This window comes from Sebastes umbrosus, chromosome 10 (assembly GCF_015220745.1).
Source record: "Sebastes umbrosus isolate fSebUmb1 chromosome 10, fSebUmb1.pri, whole genome shotgun sequence".
NCBI lineage: Eukaryota > Metazoa > Chordata > Actinopteri > Perciformes > Sebastidae > Sebastes > Sebastes umbrosus.
The window spans coordinates 8,282,726-8,308,336 of NC_051278.1; the positions used below are offsets into that span (position 1 = coordinate 8,282,726).

General features: G+C 40.9%; 1 protein-coding gene and 1 long non-coding RNA gene across 3 annotated transcripts in view; one reads left to right on the forward strand and one right to left on the reverse strand.

The window, feature by feature from the left end:
• ccdc85a (coiled-coil domain containing 85A) overlaps nt 1–23,795 on the forward strand; it is a 31,809-nt gene extending 8,014 nt beyond the window's left edge. For both annotated transcript variants that reach the window (XR_005208661.1, XM_037783305.1), the window contains exons 3-4: nt 21,587–21,644; nt 22,754–23,795. Coding sequence is in view for 1 of the 2 variants with exons in the window: in XM_037783305.1 (XP_037639233.1) it covers nt 21,587–21,644; nt 22,754–22,769 (74 nt within the window). In the remaining variant the exon portion in view is untranslated. The remainder of the gene's footprint in view (nt 1–21,586; nt 21,645–22,753) is intronic.
• LOC119496184 lies at nt 8,569–24,829 on the reverse strand. Its single transcript, XR_005208662.1, has 3 exons — nt 24,743–24,829; nt 21,690–21,692; nt 8,569–8,595 (listed from the first exon to the last, which is right to left on the reverse strand). It is a non-coding gene; the product is annotated as an uncharacterized LOC119496184 (long non-coding RNA).
• Nucleotides 24,830–25,611: the final 782 nt, after the last annotated feature.

Sequence of the window (25,611 nt, forward strand, 5' to 3'; positions counted from 1 at the left end):
TATCACGATACTTGGGTGCCGATTCGATATGTATTGCGATTAGATATTATGATTTATTGCGATTTTTGTTGACTTTTTTAACACTAGACCATGGGAAAAAGTTGAATTATACACTTCTAGGGACTTTTACTTTGGAAAATATCTAAATTAATAAAGTAAAATGTCCGATTTTCAACATGTACATAGTCAGAGATGTCCTGAAGTGAAATATATCAGTAATTGTCAGGCATTATTTATTACATTTTTTCCAAAAATATAAAGAATAAAGACATTTCCCTCACAAATTAGTGGTATTTACTTTTTAATTTATAAGGGACATGTAATGTTTTATATTTCTGGTGAATATAATATAATCAATCTTATTTCTATATATGTATTTTGTATATTCAGTACCGTTTGTTAACACCTTATTTGGAAACCGGACGTAGTCACACGTATATACTTCCGCTACCTTTGCCAATCTAACTTAGCTCTCCTGTCAGCTCCGTTCTCTTTAAACATCCATGGTGAGCTCCATCGGGGCCGTTTGAATGCATTTAACATAAATGTCAGTATATGGGTGCTCTTGAGTTGTAGCGTCGGCCCATTTAAGAGCGACGTCCGGCTTGACCGCACGTTACCGCGATACGATAACGTTTCCTGTCCATGGCAGAGTTTGCATGCAGCTTTAGCCCTGATGTTTAGCTCTGCTTTTCCTGTCAATGTGTGAAACCCAAAGTGTTTCCATACTTTACTGGATGTGGAGTGTTTACCACTTTGGATTTTCTACCGTTTTCTACTTTGTCGTTTCGGCTCGTTGCGGTTTGTTTTTGTGACGCATACAGAACGGATACGACATCACGTTACTCAGACTACAACAATAATAACGGTAACTTCCTTCTACCTCCGCATAGACTCAAATGAAGCAAATGTGTGTGTGTGTGTGTGTGTGTGTGTGTGAGCTGTCCACTCATGTTAATTAGCTCACATTTGACAGTTGCTTCTGATGTGTTGACATTGATTTTCTCCCACGTGGAAACTATAAACGGGTGCTTTCTGACAGCAGAGGACACGTCTTGCTCTGAAGCCACCGATGAGACTTGAAAATGCATTTTTTCTTTTGGCTTTTAAGCCTGATTTAATTTAGCTGCCATTAAATATTCCAAAGCACTCCCCTGTGATGAGTCTGGTGTAGTTGTTTCTCTGCGTTTATGTCTCTCTGAGTGTTTACTCTGAGATGTGTGACTATGTTGTGTTCAGGGACGCAGTGGAGGGACTGTGGAAAAGACTTTTATTTAGGACTGTTTTTGGGGCTGTTATCACACAGGTGGTTGGTTTTAAAGAGGCTGTTAGTATATGAGGTGTTTGGGAGGAGCACTTACCTCTCTGTAAGAGCTAGGGAGATGCAAGCAATGGGGTTTATTTCACAACAATGACCGGCTCGCTGTACATTATCCCTTATGTGCAGCATAGCAACTGGAATAATATAATGCTCTTTACACCCAACTACTAGGATCCACATTGGAGGTTATAGTTGAGCCGTCTGTACATTCCCCGCTGCGTCCCAGGCTGTGTCTGGTGTGAGTCGGTGCTGCACTGTGGTGTCCAGCAGCAGTAATGATTTCTACAGTGCTGAGTGGAAGGGCTCTATATTACAGCTGAGGCCAGGGGAAATAGCTCTGTACCTCGGGTGGACAAAGGATCCCTGACTCAGCTGTTACCAGGAAACAATACTGGCTGGATGTACTTTACCGTAAGCTGAGACGATGCATAAGTATACTGTATATCTGAATACCATTTGCAGCATAATATATGCTTTTAGTAGAAGAGAAAGTTTAGTAAATCCACAGTTTTTCTGCCTTATAGCACTCTTCTTGGAAGAAAACAGTATCCACTTCAGTAAAAAATAGATTAATAGATCAGTTTACTACTGACGTGGAGAACAATTTGTATTTAAATAATTTCATCCAGACATTATATGGAGGACGGAACCTGCCAAAATCAAACATAAATAAATGACTCGATAAAAAAAAAATATATGTTATTAAATGTAGCAAAAATAAAGAAAAAAAAAATGTAGCCATGAATTAATTGATAAAATGTGACATAAGTTGATATTTCTGTGTTAATTAGCTTCTTTATGTATTAATTCCCTTATTTATTTACTTTCTTTATTTTTCCTTTTTATTTATTTATTTATTCATGTATTTATTTAAATTAATTTATTTATTTTTGCATTTATTTTTAATTAATTTATTTATTTTTTACTTTTAGTTTTACTTTATTTATTTTTGCACTTATTATATATTTATTTTTAAATGTATGTATTTATTTATGTATTCATGCATTTATTTATTTCTGCACGATTTCCCCTTCACATTTCACCCCTTATTTATTTCCCCAAACTCATTTATTTCTTTGTTCTTTTCTTTATACATTTCTGCCTTATTATGCAAATGAGGGGGGCAGTCACTCAACATGTGTCATCATGGGGTCATGTGGTATTGAAAGAAAATAATGATTAGTTTCAGCCCCACATTTGTCTCTTTAATCTGTTATATAAAGGTGAATGCTCTCTTCGACGCGTTCTTTCTCATTTTTATTCTCGGTGTTTCTCTGCAGCCTGTAGCTTCCCACTGCTCCTCCCAGATTCCAGCCCCATCCTCTTCCTCAGCTTCATCCATCTCCTCCACCTTTCATTCATTCCTGTTAACATCTGTCTGCCTCTGCACCGTATACCACCAGCATGTAATACCTATTCTTTGCAGCCCTCGTTGCTGCACTGATACAGTCGGCGTAAATCTTCATTAAGCCGCCTCCATCAAGGGCCACCACTTTTACAAATTGAGGTCATTAACTCCAGTGGTCTCTCTGCACTGCTGCCCTGGTGCACTAAATAATTGAAAAGGTCCTGTGTGATTTCCCCCCTTTTATAGAAGCTCTGGTCGTATCAATACATGTTTCTAAAACTAATGTGACCATCGGGCTCGAGTTGAAGGTTCATGAGATTTCTACGGTGGCCCAGGAGTTCCTTTTACACAGCACGTCTGTTGTATGCAGTCAACATTTTCAAGAAGTGCTGTCACTGCTGTGTTTTCATGCCAATTGGGAGCCATTGCATAGTCAAAAATTCTGTCATCAGCAAGAGAAGAACAGAACGCCAGAGCAGCACTGGGCTGTGCGGTGAGTTTGGGATCGTGGTGACAGTTAGAACTAGGGCCGGGTAATATAGCCAATGATATTTAATATTCAAACATGTTTTTGCACAATGTTTAAAATGAAAGCTAGGGTTGGTAATGTTGAGAAACTAGCAAGAGTACGCTAGATTTAAAAAAATTATCCAACCAAAAAGCCGAGCCCAGTGTAGCCAACTTCCAATGAGAGTAGTATTACCTCTAAACGTCCCTAAATCTAGCAAGAAACTCCAGCTTTTCCAGAGCTCGGATTTTTAATATTGATCATACACAATTTACAAAAACATCACCAACGTGTAGCTGATGGACAATAAAAGCAGCCTCACAGGTGCAGCAGCGGTGACACCCAACCTGACCTCCTCTCTCTCTCTCTGGGACACTCTATACTGCTTTCCCACCTGGCTTATATAACACGGCCTCTACCAGCACCATTACACAGTGAAGGGCACGCAAACACTCCCATAATACATTTAAAGAAATATATTTACAGTTTACCCTCACAAATATTTCTATATACAAAATGCAAATGAGCATTAACGATTCAAGATTGAAAAAAATGCATAATAAACTAAAGAGTTACCAAACAAAAGCTAATTTAACAAACAACTATCTACTCACTCTCCCCTCTCTTCATTCACTACTTTGTTCAGCCTAACAAGGTAACTGACATCAGCAGCTGCTGCTGCATTATCAGGTGTGATCCATGAAAACACGCCCCCAGAAGTAGAGAGTAGGATTACAGTGATTAGAGGAGTTCCCCAAAATAAAAGCACAACCTAACAAACATGAACTTCCTCTATTCGTCTGTTTTGTTGAACTTTACACAATCAATGTGCATGTCTGTGTCTTTTTTCACTTTAATGAGGTTGATGCGTTGCAGCTCCCTCACATTTACTATTTAAGTTTAATTTTTTTTCTGAAAGTGGTTTTATTCCAGGGTATTGATCCTCTCTATTCATGTCACTTCATTTCCATCATCAATACAGCATCCATAAAAATGTTTAGAGGTAGATTTAGAGGCGCTTTCACAAGCCGTAGTCCGTTCGGTAAGTCCGGATCACAGTAAAATTAATACTTTTAGTTAGTTTTCTATTTAGTCTGGTTCGGTTTCACAGTGCACAAATTGAATTGGAACCAAATAAAAAAAAAAATTTGCTGAGGGGCGTGTTTGTAAGGATATGGAGGAGCAAATGTATCTTTTTCGTCTCAAGAGCTACCACTTCGATGCAGGTAATCACGGACTTTGCTTCTCTTAACAACACTAAAGAAATATATCCATAGAATACAAAATATAAAGAATATAGAAATAATCTATAAATACACCCAACTACTACAACTAGCATAAAAAACACTAAATTATAAACATAGAATAACCCACTGTATACATTAGCAAAGTGTGCAAGTTGCACACTTTGCTAACTTAAAGTAGTCATAGTCATAAGCGTAGTTGTAGACATAAGTGATTGTGGATAGTCTTGAATTTCCCTCGGGATCAATAGAGTTACTATCTATCTATCAATAATGGGCAAAACAAATTCTTATATTGTTGAAAGTTTCATGGTTGTTGTTTTGAACATATCTAGTATTCCTCTCCAGTTAGTTTGCTTCTCTTAGTGGTGAAGCTGTTCTCTGGAGCCCAGCTGGTGCTGCCAGCCCTGGGTGGATAAGTGCTGAATCAGATGGGAAGAATTAGTGTGTAAAACTCATTAGGCTCTGTACATAGCCAGAACCCAAAGCAGGCTGCAGTACAAATGACTGTAGATTTGGGATAAAGTCTTTGTTCTCACAGAGGAGAAGAACAGAAGACGCTCCTCGCTTCATTAGGAGCCCGACATCTCCACTGAATGAAGCGTGTGTGGCAGAGCTAATGACACACACACACACACACACACACACATAAATGGTTGCACATTACATACGGCACACAAGCTTATTTAAACACACACGCCTTTAAACCTTAATATGATTAAAACAGGTGAGTAATAGAACAATTCACCTCCCTGTACAGTTGTCATGAATTAGCTACAGAGACCAAAACCGTTTTTTGTACCAGGCTGTAAACGTGTTTATTTCTGCTGTAAAGTCGGACATTTTAACACGGGGGTCTGTGGGCGAAGAGTAGAGAAGCAAAGAGACGAAGCTCTGGTGTCTCTGCCGCCATTTTGGACTGAAAACGCTTATCATATTTACAATATTTTATTGTTGAACTCAGGCCATTTTGGTAGAATATGACAACAGAATGGAAATAACTTTGTTTACAGCACTTTTTAGAAGGACATTTTACTGGCATCCGGTAGTCGCTTTTAGTCCAAAATGGCAGAGGCGTAGCTTTGCTGCTGGGCGCTGATGTTGCAATGGAACGAACAATTGACTTTCACTTCTTGGCGATATACTGTACGTTCTTTGCTGTGGGGATTGACTCGCTTTTGGAGTCTTAAGTGACCATATCCGCCTGCAGAAATGTATGTTTGACCAATGAAATCCTTTCTTCCAACTGATGTCATAAAAAAGTGTGGTCTTCATTCTGCATAATAAGTAGCCATGTGCTTCTGTTTGTTGCACAAACACAAAACAATGGTCCTTCAGAACAATGGGCATTTGTTTTCGGGATCATGGACTGTCGGAGAGAAAAAAAGATTTTTTTCGGACTATTGGTATTTCGGAATAACAATGGGCTGTCCCCTTCTCAACACCCAATAATATACGAAAAACACTACAACCTAAACTACCAAATAAAGGACAATATATGGCTTGAGATCGTCCAGCAGCAGGGATACGATGAAGATGGTAATGTAGCTGATATGCACTTGCTAACTTTATATGTTGGTCATGGAACGGGGCTAACCACAACAGCTAGCGTTAACATCACATTTGGGATCCGATTAGTTTATTGTGTAGTTAATGTTAGCCCCTTAGACACTGTCTGGATATTTTTGTTGTGTGGAGTCGACACAGGCACTATTTAGGAGGAACCTCACTGGACTCGGTGTGCATAGTTGTCACTTCCCGCACCGAATTTTCACATCGCACTGATGAGAAACGGCTTTTAGTGTATGTAGATCTGCAGTATTTGTGCTGCTGCAGCAGCCTTACTGGAAATGAATCCTGCATCTGTAACATCTGTAACCACAACAGCCACCGCAGCAGCGCTATAAACAAAGCCATAATGCCGCCATAAAAGTCATCAAATCATTCTCCATTCAGGGTTTCCTGTTAGCAGTGGAGATTTAGCACACAACATGATGCCCTCCTGCCAGTTCAGGTCTTGTGTTTTCATGTTATAAAGCTCTCTCTCTCTCTCTCTCTCTCTCTCTCTCACACACACACACACACACACAACCACAAGGCTTAGGGGCTCCATGTAACAAGCTCGCACTGTACAGATAAACCCATTTAGGCAGTGTTGGTCTAATTGAATTTGTCTGCTCCAGACTGAAATGAGTGTGATTTGTGGTGTGTGTGTGTGTTTCTGTGTGTGTCGGTGCATAACGTGAACCTCAGCTGCTTTGGTGTCAAGCTGGAATGTAATTTGTGCCCTCCAGAGATCCCGACTGTAGGAGGGAGGGATGGAGCCGGCTCTGGCTTTGTGTTCGTCCGTCTACACTCTGATATTTTACATCCATCCTCCATTCACCGACCATTTCTTCTCTTCTCCTTTTCTATAAATCAGCTCTGTTTCCCTTTTTCTTCCATAGCTCTCTTTATCAAGGTGATGCCTTCTTTTTGGCTATTAAGTTGGGCTGTCAAAGTTAACGTGATAATAGCGCAAATTTGTTTTAACGCCACTAATTTCTTTAACGCGTTAACGCAACTTGTAATGTTTAGGTTGTAGCGGGTTCAGTTTTAAAGCTAGAGTGAAGATACTGGCATCATATGAAACTAATAAACCTAAGCACTCCATTGGTACCAACCATGTCATACTAGCTTGTTGCCACAGAGGCTTAATAACGCTCCAAACTGTCAAAAACTGTCATGGACATTTTCAAAGGGGTCCCATGACCTCTGACCCCATGATATGTGAATGAAAATGGGTTCTGTAGGTACCATCCGTGTGTCAGTGTGCTTAAAGGGAGATTTGTCAAGTATTTAATACTCTTATCAACATGGGAGTGGGCAAATATGCTGCTTTATGTGTAATGTATGTATATATTTATTGTTGGACATCATTTAACAACACAAAACAATGACAAATATTGTCCAGAAACCCTCACAGGTACTGCATTTAGCATAAATATATGCTCAAATCATAACATGGCAAACTGCAGCCCAACAGGCAACAACAGCTGTCAGTGTGTCAGTGTGCTGTCTTGACTATGACTTGCCCCCAAACTGCATGTGATTATCATAAAGTGAGCGTGTCTGTAAAGGGGAGACTCGTGGGTACCCATAGAACCCATTTACATTCACATATCTCGAGGTCAGAGGTCAAGGGACCCCTTTGAAAATGGTCATGCCAGTTTTTCCTCGCCAAAATTTTGCATAACTTTGTAGCGTTATTTTGCCTCCTTCACAACAAGCTAGTATGACATGGTTGGTACCAATGGATTCATTAGGTTTTTCTAGCATATAATGTCAGTATCTTAACTCTAGTGTTAATGCGTTAAAGAAATTAGTGACGTTAAAACAAATTTACGTTAACGCGTTATCGCGTTAACTTTGACAGCCCTAATATTTTGTCATGATTATTATATAAGTTTTTCTGCTCTTGTGTGGATAGCTCACCTACTTCATCACTCCTTTATTTCTGTCCTTATCACACACCTCCCTCTAGGTAAATAAGTAAGTATAAGTATAAGGTATATAGTATAGTATAGTATAAGGTAAATAAGTAATTCCAAAGAATTTTCAAATAGGTTACTATTTAAATACAATTTCTCTGGACATTCGTACAAAAGGTTGCACTTATGAAAGCCCAGTTATAGAGTGCTGCAGGTATGACATATTTTGTAGCAAGTTAGCATCACCCTGGTTCCTTCAACCAAAAGCCAATGAGATTTTTTCCATTGGGTTTTGGATTATAAACTCTGTGGCAAACAAACGTTTATGATACTAACACGTTTTGTTCCGTAAAATAATCTCCACAAGTGAACACCACTTTTATGACTTTTGAAGTGTGGATGCAGTCACCAGAAGCAAAAAGCTAACTTAGGCTATTGATGAACTATATGATGACATTTAGTAGTCTAATTTAGCCACTTGTTAGCAACCCCCTTTTTTAAGACACGTAAAGGCTTCAAAATTCACGAGTGGGATATTAACTGATTTATATCATAGAACAACACGTTAAATCTCTTAAGTTTGTGTTAACCACAGACCTTATTTCAGGCATCTAACTAAAAACCCATTGACTTCCAGACGAGGGAACCAGAAGGGTAAACATGCTAACTCATTTCCAGGTTTTAGGACTCATTCCTGCAGCACTCTTTTGGAAGCAATACATTAATATATTTTCCTACTCTTTCTGTCTCTGTCACTGATTTGATTCCTGTCTGTCTGCCTGCATACCTCTCAGTCCAGGACAGAAGGTAATATAATGTCACCAAAAAGGTCCCGATTTAAACAGAAAATGTGGTTATTTCATTACATCCTTTCCTATCTAAAATTGCAGCAAATGGCTAAGAGGATTTGTGGCTCTTACATCACACCCGGGCGCTATCAGTTTGACAGCCGATTTAGGAAATGAGAAAGGCCTCTTTTGTCATCATTCATCTGCTAATGGACCCAGAGTTAAACAGGCTGAATCCTCTACGACGGCCTCTCTTCATTACCTTTAACTACTGAGTGTAAAGTCCCAGAGAAATGAACTGCTTCTGTTCACACACACACAGTTTCACTGATGTAGCGCGACGTGAGTTTGAGACTGACACGAGACCTTTGGTGTACCCTCACGTTGTGCACAATTGCAAAATTACCTTGCTTAATTAATTCTTGGCTGTGTGTGTGTGTATGTGTGTGGACAGAGGGAAGTGTGTGTGGTACGTGTGTGTTGAGTGCATGTATTCTTGGTGCGCTATTGTTTGTTTACAAGGGTCAGGTATGGTGTTGACTGCAACAGATGGCCTGCATGCATGTTTGTGTGCATGTTACAGTGTCTGTGTGTGTTTCTATGTGTGTGTGTGTGTGTGTGTGTGTATGTGCGTTAAATCAGTGCCCTAGGTGCAATTGAAAACACAGCAGTTTTTGTCAGGCTCAGCTGGCCCAATCTCACATTACTGTGCATAGGCAGAAAGTATCTTCATGGTGAGCTGAAAGCACACACACACAGACACACGCACACACACACAGAGAGTCATCTAGTTTCTGTCAAGGGAGCACATAATATATTACACCGCTGCTGCTATTAATAAACATAAGCCACATAGTCGTGGATACCTGCAGCTTTTGGGGCTGTCACTAAAATAAACCTGAGCACAAACACATTTGTGACCATTTGAACCACTTAAGAAAAACGTATTTTTGTATTTAAAATGTCGACATTACTGAGTCATTTCCATATTAAGTTGGAGACATTAGCGTTATTACCACAAACAGCCGTCACTGAGAGGTTGGCACAGGATGTACAGGACGATTTTCTGTAGAGAGAGCACAATTTTCCAAACTGATTCCAAGGGTCAGTTCACCAAAATCACAAAAAATAAATGTTTCTCACTAAAGGGGGATTTGTGGTTAGAAGAGGTAATAGGGGAACTACAGAGGATATGCATGCATCTGCCAAAGTTGACAAGGTCACTTATTATAAGCAACTTTGGGCTTCCTGAAAAGTTGCTTACAAATATTGCTAGTCGCAGGTTGCGTTTTTTTGGTCTTGTTTCTAAAGAGTAGCTATATATTTGGGCTCAAATACACAACTCGTACACAACTCAGATTCAAAGACAGTTTGCCTTTTTTGTAAGTGTGATATACGAGCACATCATGCCGATCTGGTTCAACATGTTAGCACTGAAAAACAAAAGAAACGCAGCACCGTTCTCTTCAAATGAGCCTTACTGACATTGGATTCACGGTCTTTGCAGAAATGAAATAAAATGTTCAACTTCTTTAACTTTAGTTACAAGTTACAAGCTAAAAATGGATGCAAAAATGCAATGAAATGCATGCAATCCAAAATAAACAATGCCAAGGTACTAAGTGGGCAAAATGTGGCTAAAAGTACAACAAAGACTGGGAAGAAGAGAGAGGACTTAAAGATTGGATTCTCCTTCAAGTGGGGGACGATTCGAAGGCAGTTTGCCATTTTTGTAAGTGTGATGTATGAGCACATCATGCTAAACTGCCGCCGCCTGATCTCATCTACTTTCCAGGCGAGGCGCAGTTCATCTCGAACGAGCCTAATGGTTTGAAATGGTATACACTTCCTGTCTCATAAGAGGGCGCGGTCATGGCGTTTTTTGCCTCTCCGCCCCATTCCGTTTGGAAGTGTTGTGAATGTCGTGTGGATGGATGAAAGCAGATTGGTTTATATTTGCATAATGTATTTATATTTCCTTCCGCTAACATTAGATATTTACAAAGCTACCAGAAATATTTAGAATTACATAAACAGAGACATGAATACAGGATAGGAGGGCGAGATGGTTCATGATGAGTATTTAAGGGTCAGTTAAAGACACCCAGGACAAAGTTTTTAACTTGGATTTAAAGTTGGTCCTGTGGAAGTGTTCTCAAGTTTGTGCTCAATGTTTCTGTTTCACTGAATCTTAGAAAGCAACATACTGTAGCGGAAACAGGAGGCTCCATCTTTCTTTCTCATTAGTGTCTATCCTCGCCGAGACACTGACACCACAACACAGCAGCCTCTGTCTTTCACACAAACTATTTGTTGTTTTATGCTCAGGTTTTACTGTATTGGTTCACTACATGTAGCCTTACAGAGTACATATCATTTAGAGGTACGTGGTCTGAAAATATTGAGAAGAATCCCTGAAATAGATAAAAAATAATTGCCAATATGATGATTCTGCTGCTGACCTTCCTGACTCGATGTGGTTTTTATCTGTCTGATGAGCCCCCATCAATAAGGCTTTAACAGGCTGAAAAGGATGGTCACAATAAGCTAAATCACTCAATAATCAAATGATCCTAATTCAGCAGCAATGGGAGATTTCTTGAAGTGCCTCTGAGACAGCCCGTCCCCCCGCCGTCATAAAAAATGACTGCTCTAAATTGTGTTGTAATGACAGACAATGATTTTATCCTCTAGACAACGACGGCAGACAGAAAGATAAGAGGCTATCTTTGGATGTTGCTGTCGCGGCCGAACATAAAACAAGATTGCTGTGTCTCATTCAGGGGCTGGACCCTCTGAAGCCTGAATATGTCATAAATGTGTTGACAAGGCCCGTCTTAATTCAAAAGGCTTCTCAAAATGTGGCTGAAAAATGGAGTTTTGTTTTGGCTGGATTTGGAGGACCCAATCACCGCTTTTATACTTCCGTCGGACCAAATTTAAAGCAGACACTCCGTCCACGAGTGTCTTTAATATCAGCGGACTCCATTTCTAACCGAACGTTAGCTATGGTTGCACACTGGAGCCGAAAATGACGCATTCACAAGCATGCATGACGTCACATCCGTTGGATATTCCCAGAAAGAACAGCTCGGGTTCTTCACCTTAAAAGCAGTCTACTGGTTGATAGAGGAAACCCAGAAAGTCGCAGAAGGTCTTATTGTTTAGGTTAGATTACAACCTGTTCACACAAAATGATTAAAATACATGTAAAAAGTTACATAAGGTTCCTTTAATGTGGTCAAGCAGTATCCGATTGCAATCCCATCACCCAAAACACATTTTAATGCAAGTAAAAGTGTAAAGGCGGTCTCCACTGCCTCTGTTTCTAAAAATATCCAGCTCTCTTCTTTTGTTTGTTCGTTCCTATCTAGTCTCAGTTTGTTGGTTTCATAATTTAACTTAAAATCTGCTGCTGCAATGATGAAATTTCCCCACGGGCATCATTAAACTAACATCTCATCTGCACCATGTGGGCGTGCGTTCCCTCATTCAGCAGTGGTCTGGTAGGATGAAGGTCCAGCAGGGCAGAACAACGGGAGAGTTCACTGGCTCCTGTCCCAGTTTGAATTCCCTGGGGGGGGGGTTGGAGCTGACGTTCATGACCCTCGATGCCAGTTAAGCCCCCACAATCTGTTCCCAGCTACTGACAACTGGTGTGTGTTGAATAGAAAACCGGAAATCAAATTGTGTGTGTGTGTGTGTCAGTATGTGGGCAGAAGTAGCTTTCTTGTTTCGCACCAACAGAGAGAGAATATGTGGTCTAACTCCACCACTGTGACTTTTGGATTGAATCTAACTGAATAGACTGTGGGACGACTAACAATGTGTGTGACGCATGTTGACAGGCTGACGCAGGCTGTGTGAGTGTGTGTGTGAAGAACACTGAGTATTTACCTTGGTGATGTGTCATAACAGCTATGTGCCGAGCTGAAGGTCGCTGCGTCTTTCAGGATCACTGTGAGTAACTCTGGTTGAAGCACGCACATCCCTCCCTCCTCTCTCTCTAGAATATCTGAAAAGCTGCTCTCTTTCTTTCCTTTTAACTTCTTTTGCCCATTCTATACCACCATATTTATCCCCGTAAAAAAACTCTCAATAAACAGAAAACTTTTTTTCTTTCTTGAAGGAATGATGTGATCCGACGGTATCTAGCGGTGAGGTTGATGATTACAACTTGAAGAACTAGATCGCGGGTACAAGCGGCTGAAATGGGTTTCCTGGTGGTGGGTGGCATCTCCCTTAGAGATAGGGTGAGAAGCTCAGTCATCCGTGAGAGACTCGGAGTAGAGCTGCTGCTCCTTTCCGTTGAAAGGAGCCAGCTGAGGTGATTCGGGCATCTAGTGAGGATGCCCCTTGGGCGCCTCCCTTGGGAGGTGTTCCAGGCACGACCAGCTGGGAGGAGACCACGGGGAAGACCCAGGACTAGGTGGAGAGATTATATCTCCACACTGGCCTGGGAACGCCTCGGGATCCCCCGCGTCAGAGCCGGTTAATGTGGCCTGGGAAAGGGAAGTTTGGGGTCCCATGCTGGAGCTGTTACCCCCACGACCCGACCCCGGATAAGTGGTTGAAGATGGATGGATGGACTTTCATTTAAAAATAAAAGCCCTCAAGCATTTTTTTCTGTGGACGGAATTCCTTCATTTGTTAACATGAGTAGGACAGTGTTGTAGAAGATGCAGTGACTGGCAGAGCTCCATGAATTAATATAGTACGGGGTTTTAATTGTGGATTATTACTATTATTTACAAATTACCACATCTTTCTTATCCTTTCTCTGTCTAAAATAAATATAAATGACATTTATAATGAAACGAAATGGCCATTAAAAGGCAAACTCTATGTAGAAAGAAAGGGCTGACAACAGCAGCAGCAGCAGCAGAAACACAGCTGGTGTGAATACCCGACCCATGAATCACGCAGCGTGTTGGAGAGATACGGTGATTGTCGCGAAAACGTGAATGGCCCTCTCTAGAGCCAGTTGTCGTAAGAGTAGAGTGCGTAGAGTGTGTGTGTACGTGGGAAGTGAGTGGTGAAGCAAGAGAGAGAGAGAGAGCAGCGGTGACGGCATCGTCAACGTTATCGTCTCCGGCCCAAGCCGGAATAGTTAAGGGTGTTTGGTTTGTCCGTTCTGGGCTACTGTAGAAATATGGCGGTGTAACAAACACTCAGAACACTTGAATTACAATATGCTGAAAGGTTATTATGACATTTTTACCAAATGATGGCAAAAAATTGTTGCCTAATGAAGCTTTAACACATCAGCCCCGACTGTGTGAATGCCAGGAAGTAGTCTGGAAAATCACATGATTGGTTTACTTGTGAGGAAGGAAGTCGGTTGATTACAATGACAGAATGGGATTGTATGTGGATTATGTTGACATGGCCGATGGTGTGATCAGGAGCTCTCCTTTGGATAAAGATGTACTGGAACACAATGTAACCGTCTTTCCCTCGACATCAAAGGGTTAAACACACCTGCATCTGCTCCGTGAGCCGCCTGCAGCTCCTCAGAGAGAGAGAGTGTGACAGGTAGTACACACTGTATGTTTGTGAGTTGTGAGTGTAGTTTTCTCCAGGGTATCAGACGCTGCATCGCGTCAGGATATGTTCTGAGGCTGATGGGAGCCTTACTGACGTGGCCGAGCTGTGAAACAGTGACCGCACCTTCCACTTCCTGTTGTAAACGTCAGTCAGCTCTCCTTGTAGGTGAGGCATGGAGACCAGTAGTGGACTGTAACTAAGTACATTTACTCAAGTACTGTACTTCACTACAATTATGAGGTACTATATGAGTACATTTTATGTTACTTTATACTTCTACTCCATTTTTAAAAGAAAATATTGTACTTTTTATTCCATTAAATGTATTTGACAGCTTTAATAACTAGATACTTTGCATATTCAGATTATTAATAGAAAATTAAAAAAAAACAACTAATATATTATGATGTATTATCACAGGTTAAGTTACCAGGTAGTATATAAAGTACTAGCTCTTAGCTCCATCTTAACCAGCTGCAATATTACAGTGACGAACACATTAATGCATCACAAAGTATAGTACAATAATATAATATATATCATTCTGCATAATGAATACTTTTAAGTTTGATAATTTAAGTATACTTTGATGCTAATACTTGCATACTTATATATACATAATAAATGCAGGACTTTTACTTGTAACAAAGCAACAAAGTATTTTTACACTGTAGTATTGCTACTTTTACTCAAATAAAAGGTCTTAATATCCACTGTTACGTAACCTCTGCTGGAGCAAAGACTGCTCCACATAACGGGGGATGGTTTTGTAAGTGTTTAAGGGTACAAATATCTTGAATAAACTGCATGACAGTGATTTTCTTTTAAGACAAAAAAGGTGCTTTCTGCTGCCAAACACGTCCATAGATGGTTAGGTGTGTTTAATATTTGGCACTGACTGATACAGATTTATTCTGCACCTGATCATCGCTCACTACTCTATCCAGCCTGCGGTGCTGTGCATAAAGTATGTATGTTTGTTTTTGTGGATACCCTGCAGAAACACAGTTGCTTTGTTGCTAATGGAGGGGAACATTACCTAGGGACAATTAATTTGTCAGTAGCATCATTGCAGAGAGAGAGAGAGAGAGAGAGAGAGAGAGAGAGAGAGAGAGAGAGAGAGGTGTAGTGAATGCAGTATGTGGGTGTTTGCTCCGAGCTGAACTAGTGTTGACACTCTAATTTCCTGCTAGAGGCTCACTGTGTGTGTGTGTGTGTGGTTTACAGTAGTTTATGCTCCACTGTTACTTTTTTACCTTTAGTGCAACTCAATCCAAACAAGCCTATTTGCAGTACCTACCATATAAAGGGAAAAGAGAGATAGCAAAGCAGGTTGTCAGGAGGACTTTATATTCAGGAAAGACAGATTAATAAGAGAAAGAGAGAGAGAGGAGCTCAGGTATATTCTATTCTCCTGTGGATTTCAGCATCCGCTACACAAACTCCAGCATGAAATGTACCGTTATGCATACGTCAGCAACTTGGTGTGAAGGTTCAAATAGCGCTGTTGTTTGAGCCAGTTCAACCTGCTAGTGTTACACCTCTTGATGCCTCTCAGTGTTGCTTCTATGGCTGTACATGTGTGTGTATGTTGCGTCAAACTAAAAACTCAATAGGTCGGGACTGGTTTTTCATCTGAGACCAGAAGCCAAGGCTCTCAGCAGCATCATCCACGTTCTCTTCCCAACTCGACACATACTAATGCTTTGTCAGACCCCGTGGCGCCACTTTTTGGTCGCGGTAAACACGTGTGCTTAATGTTGTGAATTAAACAAAAACACTTGCTTCGGTTCAGGTTACAAAACCACTCAGTTATGTTTAGGAAAAACAACATGGTTGGGCTTAAAATTACTACGTTTGTACAGTGAAAATGTGACTGAACGTTGTGAACACGGGACACAAACAAACAGCTGATTGTAAAGTGAAAGTGAAACGTGACGCACAGGACACGAACAGCGGTCTCCTGGATGAAAGCCTTGGGTTTGTTGGACCCATCCACCTCCACTCCCACCTGCCCTGTCTGTCTCTTTCACTCTTTAAACTACGTCACCAAACTCCCGGCGCATTTTCTCAGAGTGTTTACTGTTGCCGCAAATGGGTTTGCATTGTAGTCAATGGAAAGCCCAATGTGTCTCCTACCAGCGCTAAAGGATTTCAAAACCTCCCCCAGAAAAAATAGTTTTCAGAGATTTTGTTTCCTGCATTCTGGTGACTTTAAAAGAGTGAAAATAACAAGTATAGTAAGTAAGTAGTAAGTATACTGCAACAGATAACGAAAAGGAAAAAAAGAGTGAAAATTTTTCATAAATCGGGAGAAATATGGGAGAATTGTGACCCCGGGAGGAAACTGGGAGAGGGCGATGAAAAACGTGAGTCTCCCGGGAAAATCAGGAGGGTTGGCAAGTATGGCTCGGCACAAATTTGCGTCTATTGGCCTCTTTGCATTGATATTGTGTGTAATCGCTTCGCTCTTGGTGTTTGAACGTACCATTACAGATTTAGCTCATCAGTGTTTATTTGCTTTTGTATTTTGCATATTGATTTGCCACGTCCTGTGGGGTGGAGTAGATTTCCCAGCAGTAGCCGTACATTTCACGATGTTGCCTGAACTAGAACTAATGAATTTTTACATCAAATTCTTGCCTGCTGCAGGGTTACTGTATATATGACATGTAATATGGGGCCTCTTTTTTTATGAGGAAGTGGGTCAGGAAGGTGGCGGAGTCTTGGAATATTTGGCAGGAAAGTCATTAAGTGTTGACCCGAGGGCCTGGTGGATTATGGGATATTACAGTACAGTGAAATCAGGGACACACACACACACACACACACGGGTCCAGATGAACAAATGGAAGCACACACGCACACACATGCATAATAGCACATGATGGCGACGCGGTCGGGGAGGGGTCAGCAAAGGTCTCTGGCAAAGTTCAACTGAAGCTGGCAGCTTGTGTTCAAGTACAGGCTGTGTGTGTGTGTGTGTGTGTGTGAGCTTTTGTAATGTGTGTGTGTGATCAGAGGTCCTGTGTTAAGGACAGGCCTGCTAACTAGGCCAACAGCTGCTTCCCTGGCAATTCATCTCCAGTCAGCTTTGAAGCCCTTTTTCCCCCCCTATTATTTCAACACTGGGACATTTTGCATATTAATGCAGCTCATATTCTAGTACACTGACCAGCACACATGTACACAAACGCTTATTTAAAAACCTCTTTGTAGAAGCGTGTACAATTGTCCAGGTGTGGACTCCAAGCCTTCTTTATGTATTCAAATAGATGCAGCATATTCACCTTGTCCGTGTGAGTGTGTAGCAGCGTGGGTGGTTGTGATTGAGCAGCACAGAAATTAGACTTTAAATTCAGAAACGCCGCCGCCACCGCTCCGTCCCTCGACCACCTATTGTGTGCGTCTGCCCTTTGATGGTGGACGGTCCTCTCGTTCAAAGAGATCCTCTGCGTCTCTATTACGTCTTTCCTCAACAGAAAAAAATATGTAATTACAGAATAAAATGCTTGAAAACTAACACACACACACACACACACACTTCCCTCCTCTCTGTTTCTCCCTGAGACACTCTCCTCTTCCTCCATCCCTTCCTTCCTCCGTCCATCACTCTCTCTGACACACACAGTGAGGTGCATTGAAGCGAAGCAGAGCACACAGCTGTGAACCAACCCAGAGGCGTGTGTGTGTGTGTGTGTGTGCGTGTGTGTGTGTGTGTGTGTGTGTGTGTGTGTGTGTCTGACAGCCTGGACCACTGAGACACAACCAGAGGCGTAAGCAGGTCAACATGAGAACGAGGGCAGAATGACTGTATGAAACAGAGAGAGAGAGAGAGAGAGAGAGAGGTGGAGTAACACAGGTCGATCCAAAGAACTGTCAACGACTACGTTTACATGCATCAAATATTCCAGTTTTTGCCCTTATTCCGAGAAAGACAATATTCCTACTAAGATGTTTACACATTATTACACGGCTGTATTGAATACTTGATTCTGATTGGTCAATCATGGCGTTCTGCAGTCTGTAATTTCTTTATAACAGACCGTTGCTGTGTATAACAGACCGGTGCTATGTATAACAGACCGTTGCTATGGGTGCAGCTCTGATGTAAGACTCTGGCGGACCGTTTTTGTGTCAAAATATTGATTTCTTAAGTAAGTAGCCGCATAATAAGCGGGATAATGTACAGCTAGCGGGTCATTGTTGTGAAAGAATCCCCTTCAGGGCGATGAGAGACCCCTTCGCTTTGTGTCGAGGTGCAGCATCGCCCTGTCGGGCACTCTTTCACAACAATTAACGGCTCGCTGTACATTATCACTTACTTACATCATGAAGTTTAAAAGTAGGTGTGTTTCTCCTTCTAACCAGAAATGTGGGCTTTTCTTCTGGGCATCCATCTCTGCAAACTGTCGGCTAGTTGGTTTGTGTATGACGCACAGAGCTGGCCGCAAACAGGCAAGAGGCCGTAAAAACCCCAACTGAGACGCATAATCTGAATGTGCTGTATACATGTCCAAACAATGCTCCTAAAACCTGAATAATATCAGCATATCCCACATGTCTTAATCTGAAAATGCTCCATTTGTAATAAGGCCTAATTCAGAATATCCAAACAGAATATACTGTTAACATGTCCCCTATCAAATTCAGAATATTGTCATAAATTACGTAAACGTAGTCAGTGTTTCCTCTGTAATTACAATATTCATCACCTACACACACACGCACACGCACACGCACACGCACACGCACACGCTGCCTGGTTAAGCTGTGTTTGAGGGTTGATAAATGACCACAGTCAGTGGTCAGCCTCTCTTCCTCTCCACAGCTGCTCTGCCACATGCTCACTTGGGGTTGTCCAACACGTACAGCAGGCGTCTAGTTTCACCGCGGTAAACTGATGGAAACGCTTGTCGTGCCGCAGCAGCAGCAGTCTGTGTTCACTCAACAGAGTCTCCCATTTGCATGCTGATGTGGGTGTGTTGAATATGAATATTCCACCAACACTGTGATTTTCACTATTCACCAGGGCTGGGACGATTCACCATCTCCTGATTCGGTAATATCATGATACTTGGGTGCCGATTTGATATGTATTGCAATTCGATATTGCAATTTATTGCGATTTTGTTTTTTAAATTTTTACTTTTTTAACATAATACCATGGGAAAAAGTTTAATCATACACTTTTAGGGACTTTTACTTTTGAAAATATCTAAATTAATACAGAAAGAATGTTTGATTTTCAGCATGTATGTAGTCAGAGATGTCCTGAAGTCTAATATATCAGTCATTGTCAGGAATTATTTATTAAATCTTTTCCAGCAACGACATTTCCCTCACAAATTAGTTGTATTTTCTTTTTAATTTATAAGGGACATGTAATGTTTTATACTTCTGGTGAATATAATCCAATCAATCTTATTTCTATAAATGTATTTTGTATGTACAGTTCCCTTTGTTAACACCTTATTTTGAAAACCAGACATAGTCACACGTGTATACATCCTCTAACTTCTCCAAGCCCGTCTCTAGTTCTCCAGTCAGCTCCGTTATCTTTATACATCCATGGTCAGCTCCATCGGGGCCGTTTCAATGCATTTAACATAAATGTCAGTATATGGGTGCTCTAAAGTTGTAGCGTCGGCCCATTTGACCACGGAGATGGCGTTAGCCAGCCGTCTACTACTCTGTAGACTGTAGTCTGCCAGTGGCGTAGGGGTCGGCTAATCTGGTCCCGTTGGTTAATGTTAACTTTCTCAACTAACACTTGTGATCCTGGAGAGTGACAGCACATATTGAGAGAAACTAGTATTTTCTTCAGTCATTGTTTAAAAAAACAAGCCAAAAATACGTGTTCAGAGAATTTTTCTGCCTCCACTTAACGCTCCGCCCACAAAATACGTCATCATGTTTCCTAACAGAAAAGAGGTCTATTGCAGAAAGAATCAACACTGTTGTGTTTATTAATACAGTCCTGAATATATCACTGACAAAAAGGTAACTACTCCTGCTGAGAAACAGCATAAGCATCACAATTTTGTCCAATCTGCATAAATCCAATCAACATTCATCTCCGGCACATGGACAGTGAGAGAGATATGTGTTTGTTTGATGTGTAAAACACCAAGCAGTTTGTTTGTCAGATGATGAGAAATCTTCTCCTTGCCTCATCAAACTGAGCTGACATCTTTGTCTCAAACACTCTCCTTCTGTTGCTACGACTAAAGACCTGTTTGCAGTGAAACAGAGCAGAATTCAACAGCAATTTAGATTCTCTTTTCCCACTAATCAGTGTAATTATGTGTGTGGTAGACAGTGACGATATTTGGCGTGGCTGGCTCTGTTCTTACCAACCGCCACGTCATTCAGCTGTCTGAGATACAGAAAGGGTCACAACTGGAAAAAGGGGAGGAAAACCAGCATCTATTTGTCCTTGTCAACATATAAGATACACATTCTCTCTTTGACAGCTCATTTCTATATAATCATTATTGCATATAGTAGCCTATCAAGGCCCGACTGTGACGCTTCTCTCTTACATGAATGCATATGAATTTTAAAAAGACGTTTCGCAGTCAGAACAGATTCAGACGGACCGACATATCTATGGTAACTGTCACAAAGAGAAAGGACAGGAGAGGATGATGGGTAACAAGAAATGTGCCAGTGGCTGCCCATCCATGACAGGAATCAAAGTGGATTGACAGAGAGAGAAAAGTGTCTGTGTCATACAGTCAGCGAAGCAGCTCCGAGTGAGCAGATACACCTTTCACTGAGCGTGGCTGGAATAACTAGCAGCAAACTGGCAGTGGTTGAAAGTAGAGAGAGATGGGACCGATTCGATCCACTATTGGCGTTGGGCTCCGATATGATGTAATTCACGTAACGGTTATCAGACTGAGCTCACCGATCCATGTGCCGATCCATATAAATATGTAATAATGGTGGAGAATGTTCCTCCGGCTGCAAAAAAGCTAGTTTGCTCTGCTAGCATCTTTAGCACGGAGTTAAAGACTAGAAAATAGTCTGCAGATGAATCGATAATGAAAATAATTGTTAGTTGCAGTCTTACCCCTGATAAAACTAATTTATTTCAAAACTAACGCTTGATAAAGCTAAGCCTGGCTACATTGCTCCATCACAAAACGGAGAGAAAACAGACAGAAGGTATTCAATATATTCAAATATCAATGATTAATAATCAGTAATAAAATAAGAAATTTACAAATTAATCGATTATCAAAATAGTTGTTAGTTGCAGTTGAAAGTCACACACAAACACTCACTCACACATTTGACAATGAGCGCTGGAATTGATTTGATTATTAATTATTTCTTTTGATTTCTTTCGCAGCTCTGATATCTGCTGGTTGCTGCACCAACTCCTGTAGGAGTGTAAAGCTTTGGGACAGGTGAGTCACATTGACACACGCTTTTAGCTCTGTTTTAGGCTCCACCTACTTGTGAGGAAAATATCTGACTCTCTAGCAGCTAAATTCTCCACTATGTTCACCAGAATCCACCAAATTCCACAATTCTTGATACCCAATTCGATACCATGATAAAAAACAAAACAATAAATCCCATGTTCTTCAACATACATTCCTTTATTACCATTTGCATACTTTTTTTTTGGTGTGATTGTATTATTAATCCCTGATTATCCGCCAAAAACAATTTGTTTTACAAGATTACATTTGAACACATCATGATAATATTATAATTTATGGCCCAATAATAATTTTTACTGAACAGAGCTTGAAGGCATCATAATGTAACTCAATGCAACCTCTGTACGTTAGCCGTTCTAATTTGGCTGAGCAGGACTGAGCTGCCAACCGGTTGCTAACAGCTGACTTGCTCTTCTCTTGCCGATTTCTGCCGTTAGTCTCGAGCCCTGATCCCCGGTACGGTACCTGCCGTACTGTCGAAAAACGAGTACTCTCACGTTATCCGAATTTTGGAAGTTCGTGGTTTGGGTTCAAATACGTAGGCTACATTTGTTCCGTAAAATAACTACACTTACAGCATAACTACTGTTAGTTAAGTATGGAAGTTATGCAATAAAACTATGGTTAAATTAGTCAATGTTTATGTTCAATTGTACTCTGTGGTTTCTGGGTATTTTGAAGTTTTAACAAGCTGAGGAGTACTTTACATTCTACAATTGAACATAAATCACATTAAAACCTATGTTCTCAATCAGCTATGGCCATGACTAGTGGAGCAGTTTTTTGTAAAGGTGGCTTGCAGGAAATCGGAAAAGGCAAATCGTGTTTGAGTATGAGAGGTCACCCTGGTGTGACCCCTGCGTTAATGCATTGGCCGCAGGGTGAGTGATGGCGCTGGGTTAATATTTAATGATGAAGCAGTTCTTAATGGGTGAATAAATCAGCCTCCATCTTTACCTGGAGGAGGACGGATCCCTGCATTCTGCTGAGCACAGGCTCCACACACACACATACACACACACAGATGCATCCATGTGCAGTAATTGCACCATTTCCTTTTTGTCTTTCAGCTTTGATGCCTCCTGACCATGACATGCCCCTTGATCAGATGCTGCTGTGACAACACACACACCCCAGAGACAGAAGAAGAGGGTTATTAGCAGGATGGATGGATGGATGGATGGATGGACGAGTGGATCTCGGGATGGAGAAATGATCATGAAATTCAAAATCAAGCAGTAAGGGCGAAGGAGCAGATGAGCGAAACAAGGCGACAAAACACTGTAAACACTTGAAAACCTCTCTCCGCCCTGTCTGCTGCTGCTGCTGCTGCTGCTATGCATTTCCCGTGGACCACCAGAAAAGACTGATCGATCGGACGGACGGGCAGAGGCTCATCCCTGCGTTGCCAAAATGAAGAGAGGAAAAATAAATAAGACAGCTGAGAATCTTTGTGTTGCCAACAAAATAGTCCTACCTCTTTGGAAAGCCAGAGGCCGTCTGGATGAAAGCACCCGTACACAGAAGAGTAACACTGGAGGTTACAGCCCCTTTCTCTTCACAGTCACGTGCCAGTGATTATTTTAAAACTTAATGCCCAACATGGTAACTTCTTTTACAAAGTCATTGTGGACCAGGAATTAAAGCACAAGAAGTTACCGAGTCTTTTTTTAACTAAAAGAGGAGTTATTCAAAAGATAATTCTGTTTTTATTACAACCTTGGTCTTGTTTTCGTAGCCTAGCATTGTACTCATTAAAGTCATTGCTGAGATCTAGGAACACTCGCTAAAAACAGTCCAACAGGGCAAGAAACACAAGAGGTAAGACTATCAGACAGGTCACAAACAAGACAGTTTTGGAGGTTATACTGAATGTGAGTGCACCACAAATGACGATACATCAGACCGGTCAGCCAGCGTAGGATAGCATGACCACGCCCCCTTTTGGGGGGAAAACAATCCTGTGTCCCTCGTAGATGGTAACAGCGTAAACAGAAGAAGTTGAAACACGTCTCCAAACTTCTACTTTAAAAAAAACGGTAACAGTAATAACGCTATGCCGAGGAGTTACTGTGTAGTTGGTTGCACCAACAATAAATCAAAAAACGCTGATCTCCGATTTGTTCCACTGCCGTGTCCTAAAAAATATATAATTGCTTAATGGCTCCAAGCTATAGACCAGACCAGCATGGTGTCGAATTTGTCAAAATTATAATCCAAACATACGTCAGATTGCATTGAAGTTTATGGGATTTTTAGTTTTCTTTCCCCCAAAAGGGGGCGCGGCCTTGACTTTTTGCGACGTACCCGTATGTGCCGGTCTGATGTATAGTAAATCCCTCACTGCACATGACAACTATGTTCACACAATACATTAATATCGTTGTTCCCACGAAAAAGGGAAAACTGCCCTGACCCACAATTGGTAGCAGGGCTGACCGGAGCCAACCCATGATGGTCTCCAGCTGCTAAACATGTGGTTTTTCAAAACCATTGCTTTTAAAAGTTTCAAATTGTTTTATGAGAATGCCAAAATTATTTGCTCTCAGCTTCACAAATGTGAATATTTTGTGGTTTCTAGAGGATCTTTTGGATTTTGAACTGTCGGACAAAACCAAACATTTGAGGACATTATGTCCTTGGACTTTGGGAAATTGTAATGCAATATTTGGACATTTTACAGACGAAACGATTAATTGAGAAAATTATTGTCAGATAATTTTGACAAGATAGACAGATAATAGAGCGTGAGTATAAACAACGAGGCTGTAAAGGCGGACGTGTCGGTGTGATGACGTTTAGTAGTCTCATTTAGCCACTTGTTAGCAACCACCTTTTTTAAGACGCATAAAAGCTTAAAAATTCACAAGTGGGATATTTTACTGACGTATTTTATATTGTAGAACAAAACGTTAAAATCTCTTCAGCTGGTGTTAACCACAGTCCTTATTTCAGGCATCTAAAACCCATTCAAAAAACCCATTGACTTCCAGACGAGGGAACCGGAAGTGCTAAAATGCTAACTCATTTCCGTGTTTTAGGACTCATTTCTGTAGTACTGGTTGCAGCCCTTAACTTGATGAGTACAATGTTATTGTTACTGATAGAAATTATGATGAAAACTATGACACTAAGAGTCAGGTTGTAATAAGCACCAATTATACTTTGAAGACCTCCGTCAAACCAAACAATTGTTTTCTTTGAGCATAGCTTCTGTTTGGAGTTACAACACAGCAGTTAATTCAAATTAATAGACTTTGACACAGCAGTTACCAGCACAGCGAGCATTTACCTCCAATTGATGAAAATAAGCTGACAGAGAAGTTGCCATATTTTGAAGTATGCATAGCTTCTGTGTGTTCCTGTGTAGTTATGAGGCATTTACCCAGGGTGCTGTAACGTTAAGGGGTTACAGAGAGAACATATATGGGGGTGGGGTGGGGGGTTAAATATGTTGTTGTTTAGGGGAGAAGGAAAGGTTTACTCATTTTCTGCTCCTCGTTCAGCTTTTGTGTCAAGGTCCGCTCCTATACCGACAGTGTTAGAGTACTCTAAACCTTGTGTCAGCGTTCAGTCATATATATGGTGCTGTGCGTGTGTGTGTGCTTGTCATTTTCCACACTCCCAGGTATTTAGATATGGAGGACCAAGAGAGTCACGTAAATAGTAATAGAGCATTTCATTGATAAATTGATACATTTTATTAACATATGAATAAATGGAAAAAATTAAAATGCATAAAGTCTCTTTTCAAAATAAACTTCAAACGTAGGTTTACTTACGCAACAAAACTACTTGGTAAGGCTAAGGAAAGGATCGTGGTTTGGGTTAAAATAAGTATGTTTGTTACGTATCTTCTGGACTCTACTAACTACAGTAAAATAAGTCAACGTCAACTTTCACACGGGATACGAACAGCGGTCTCCTG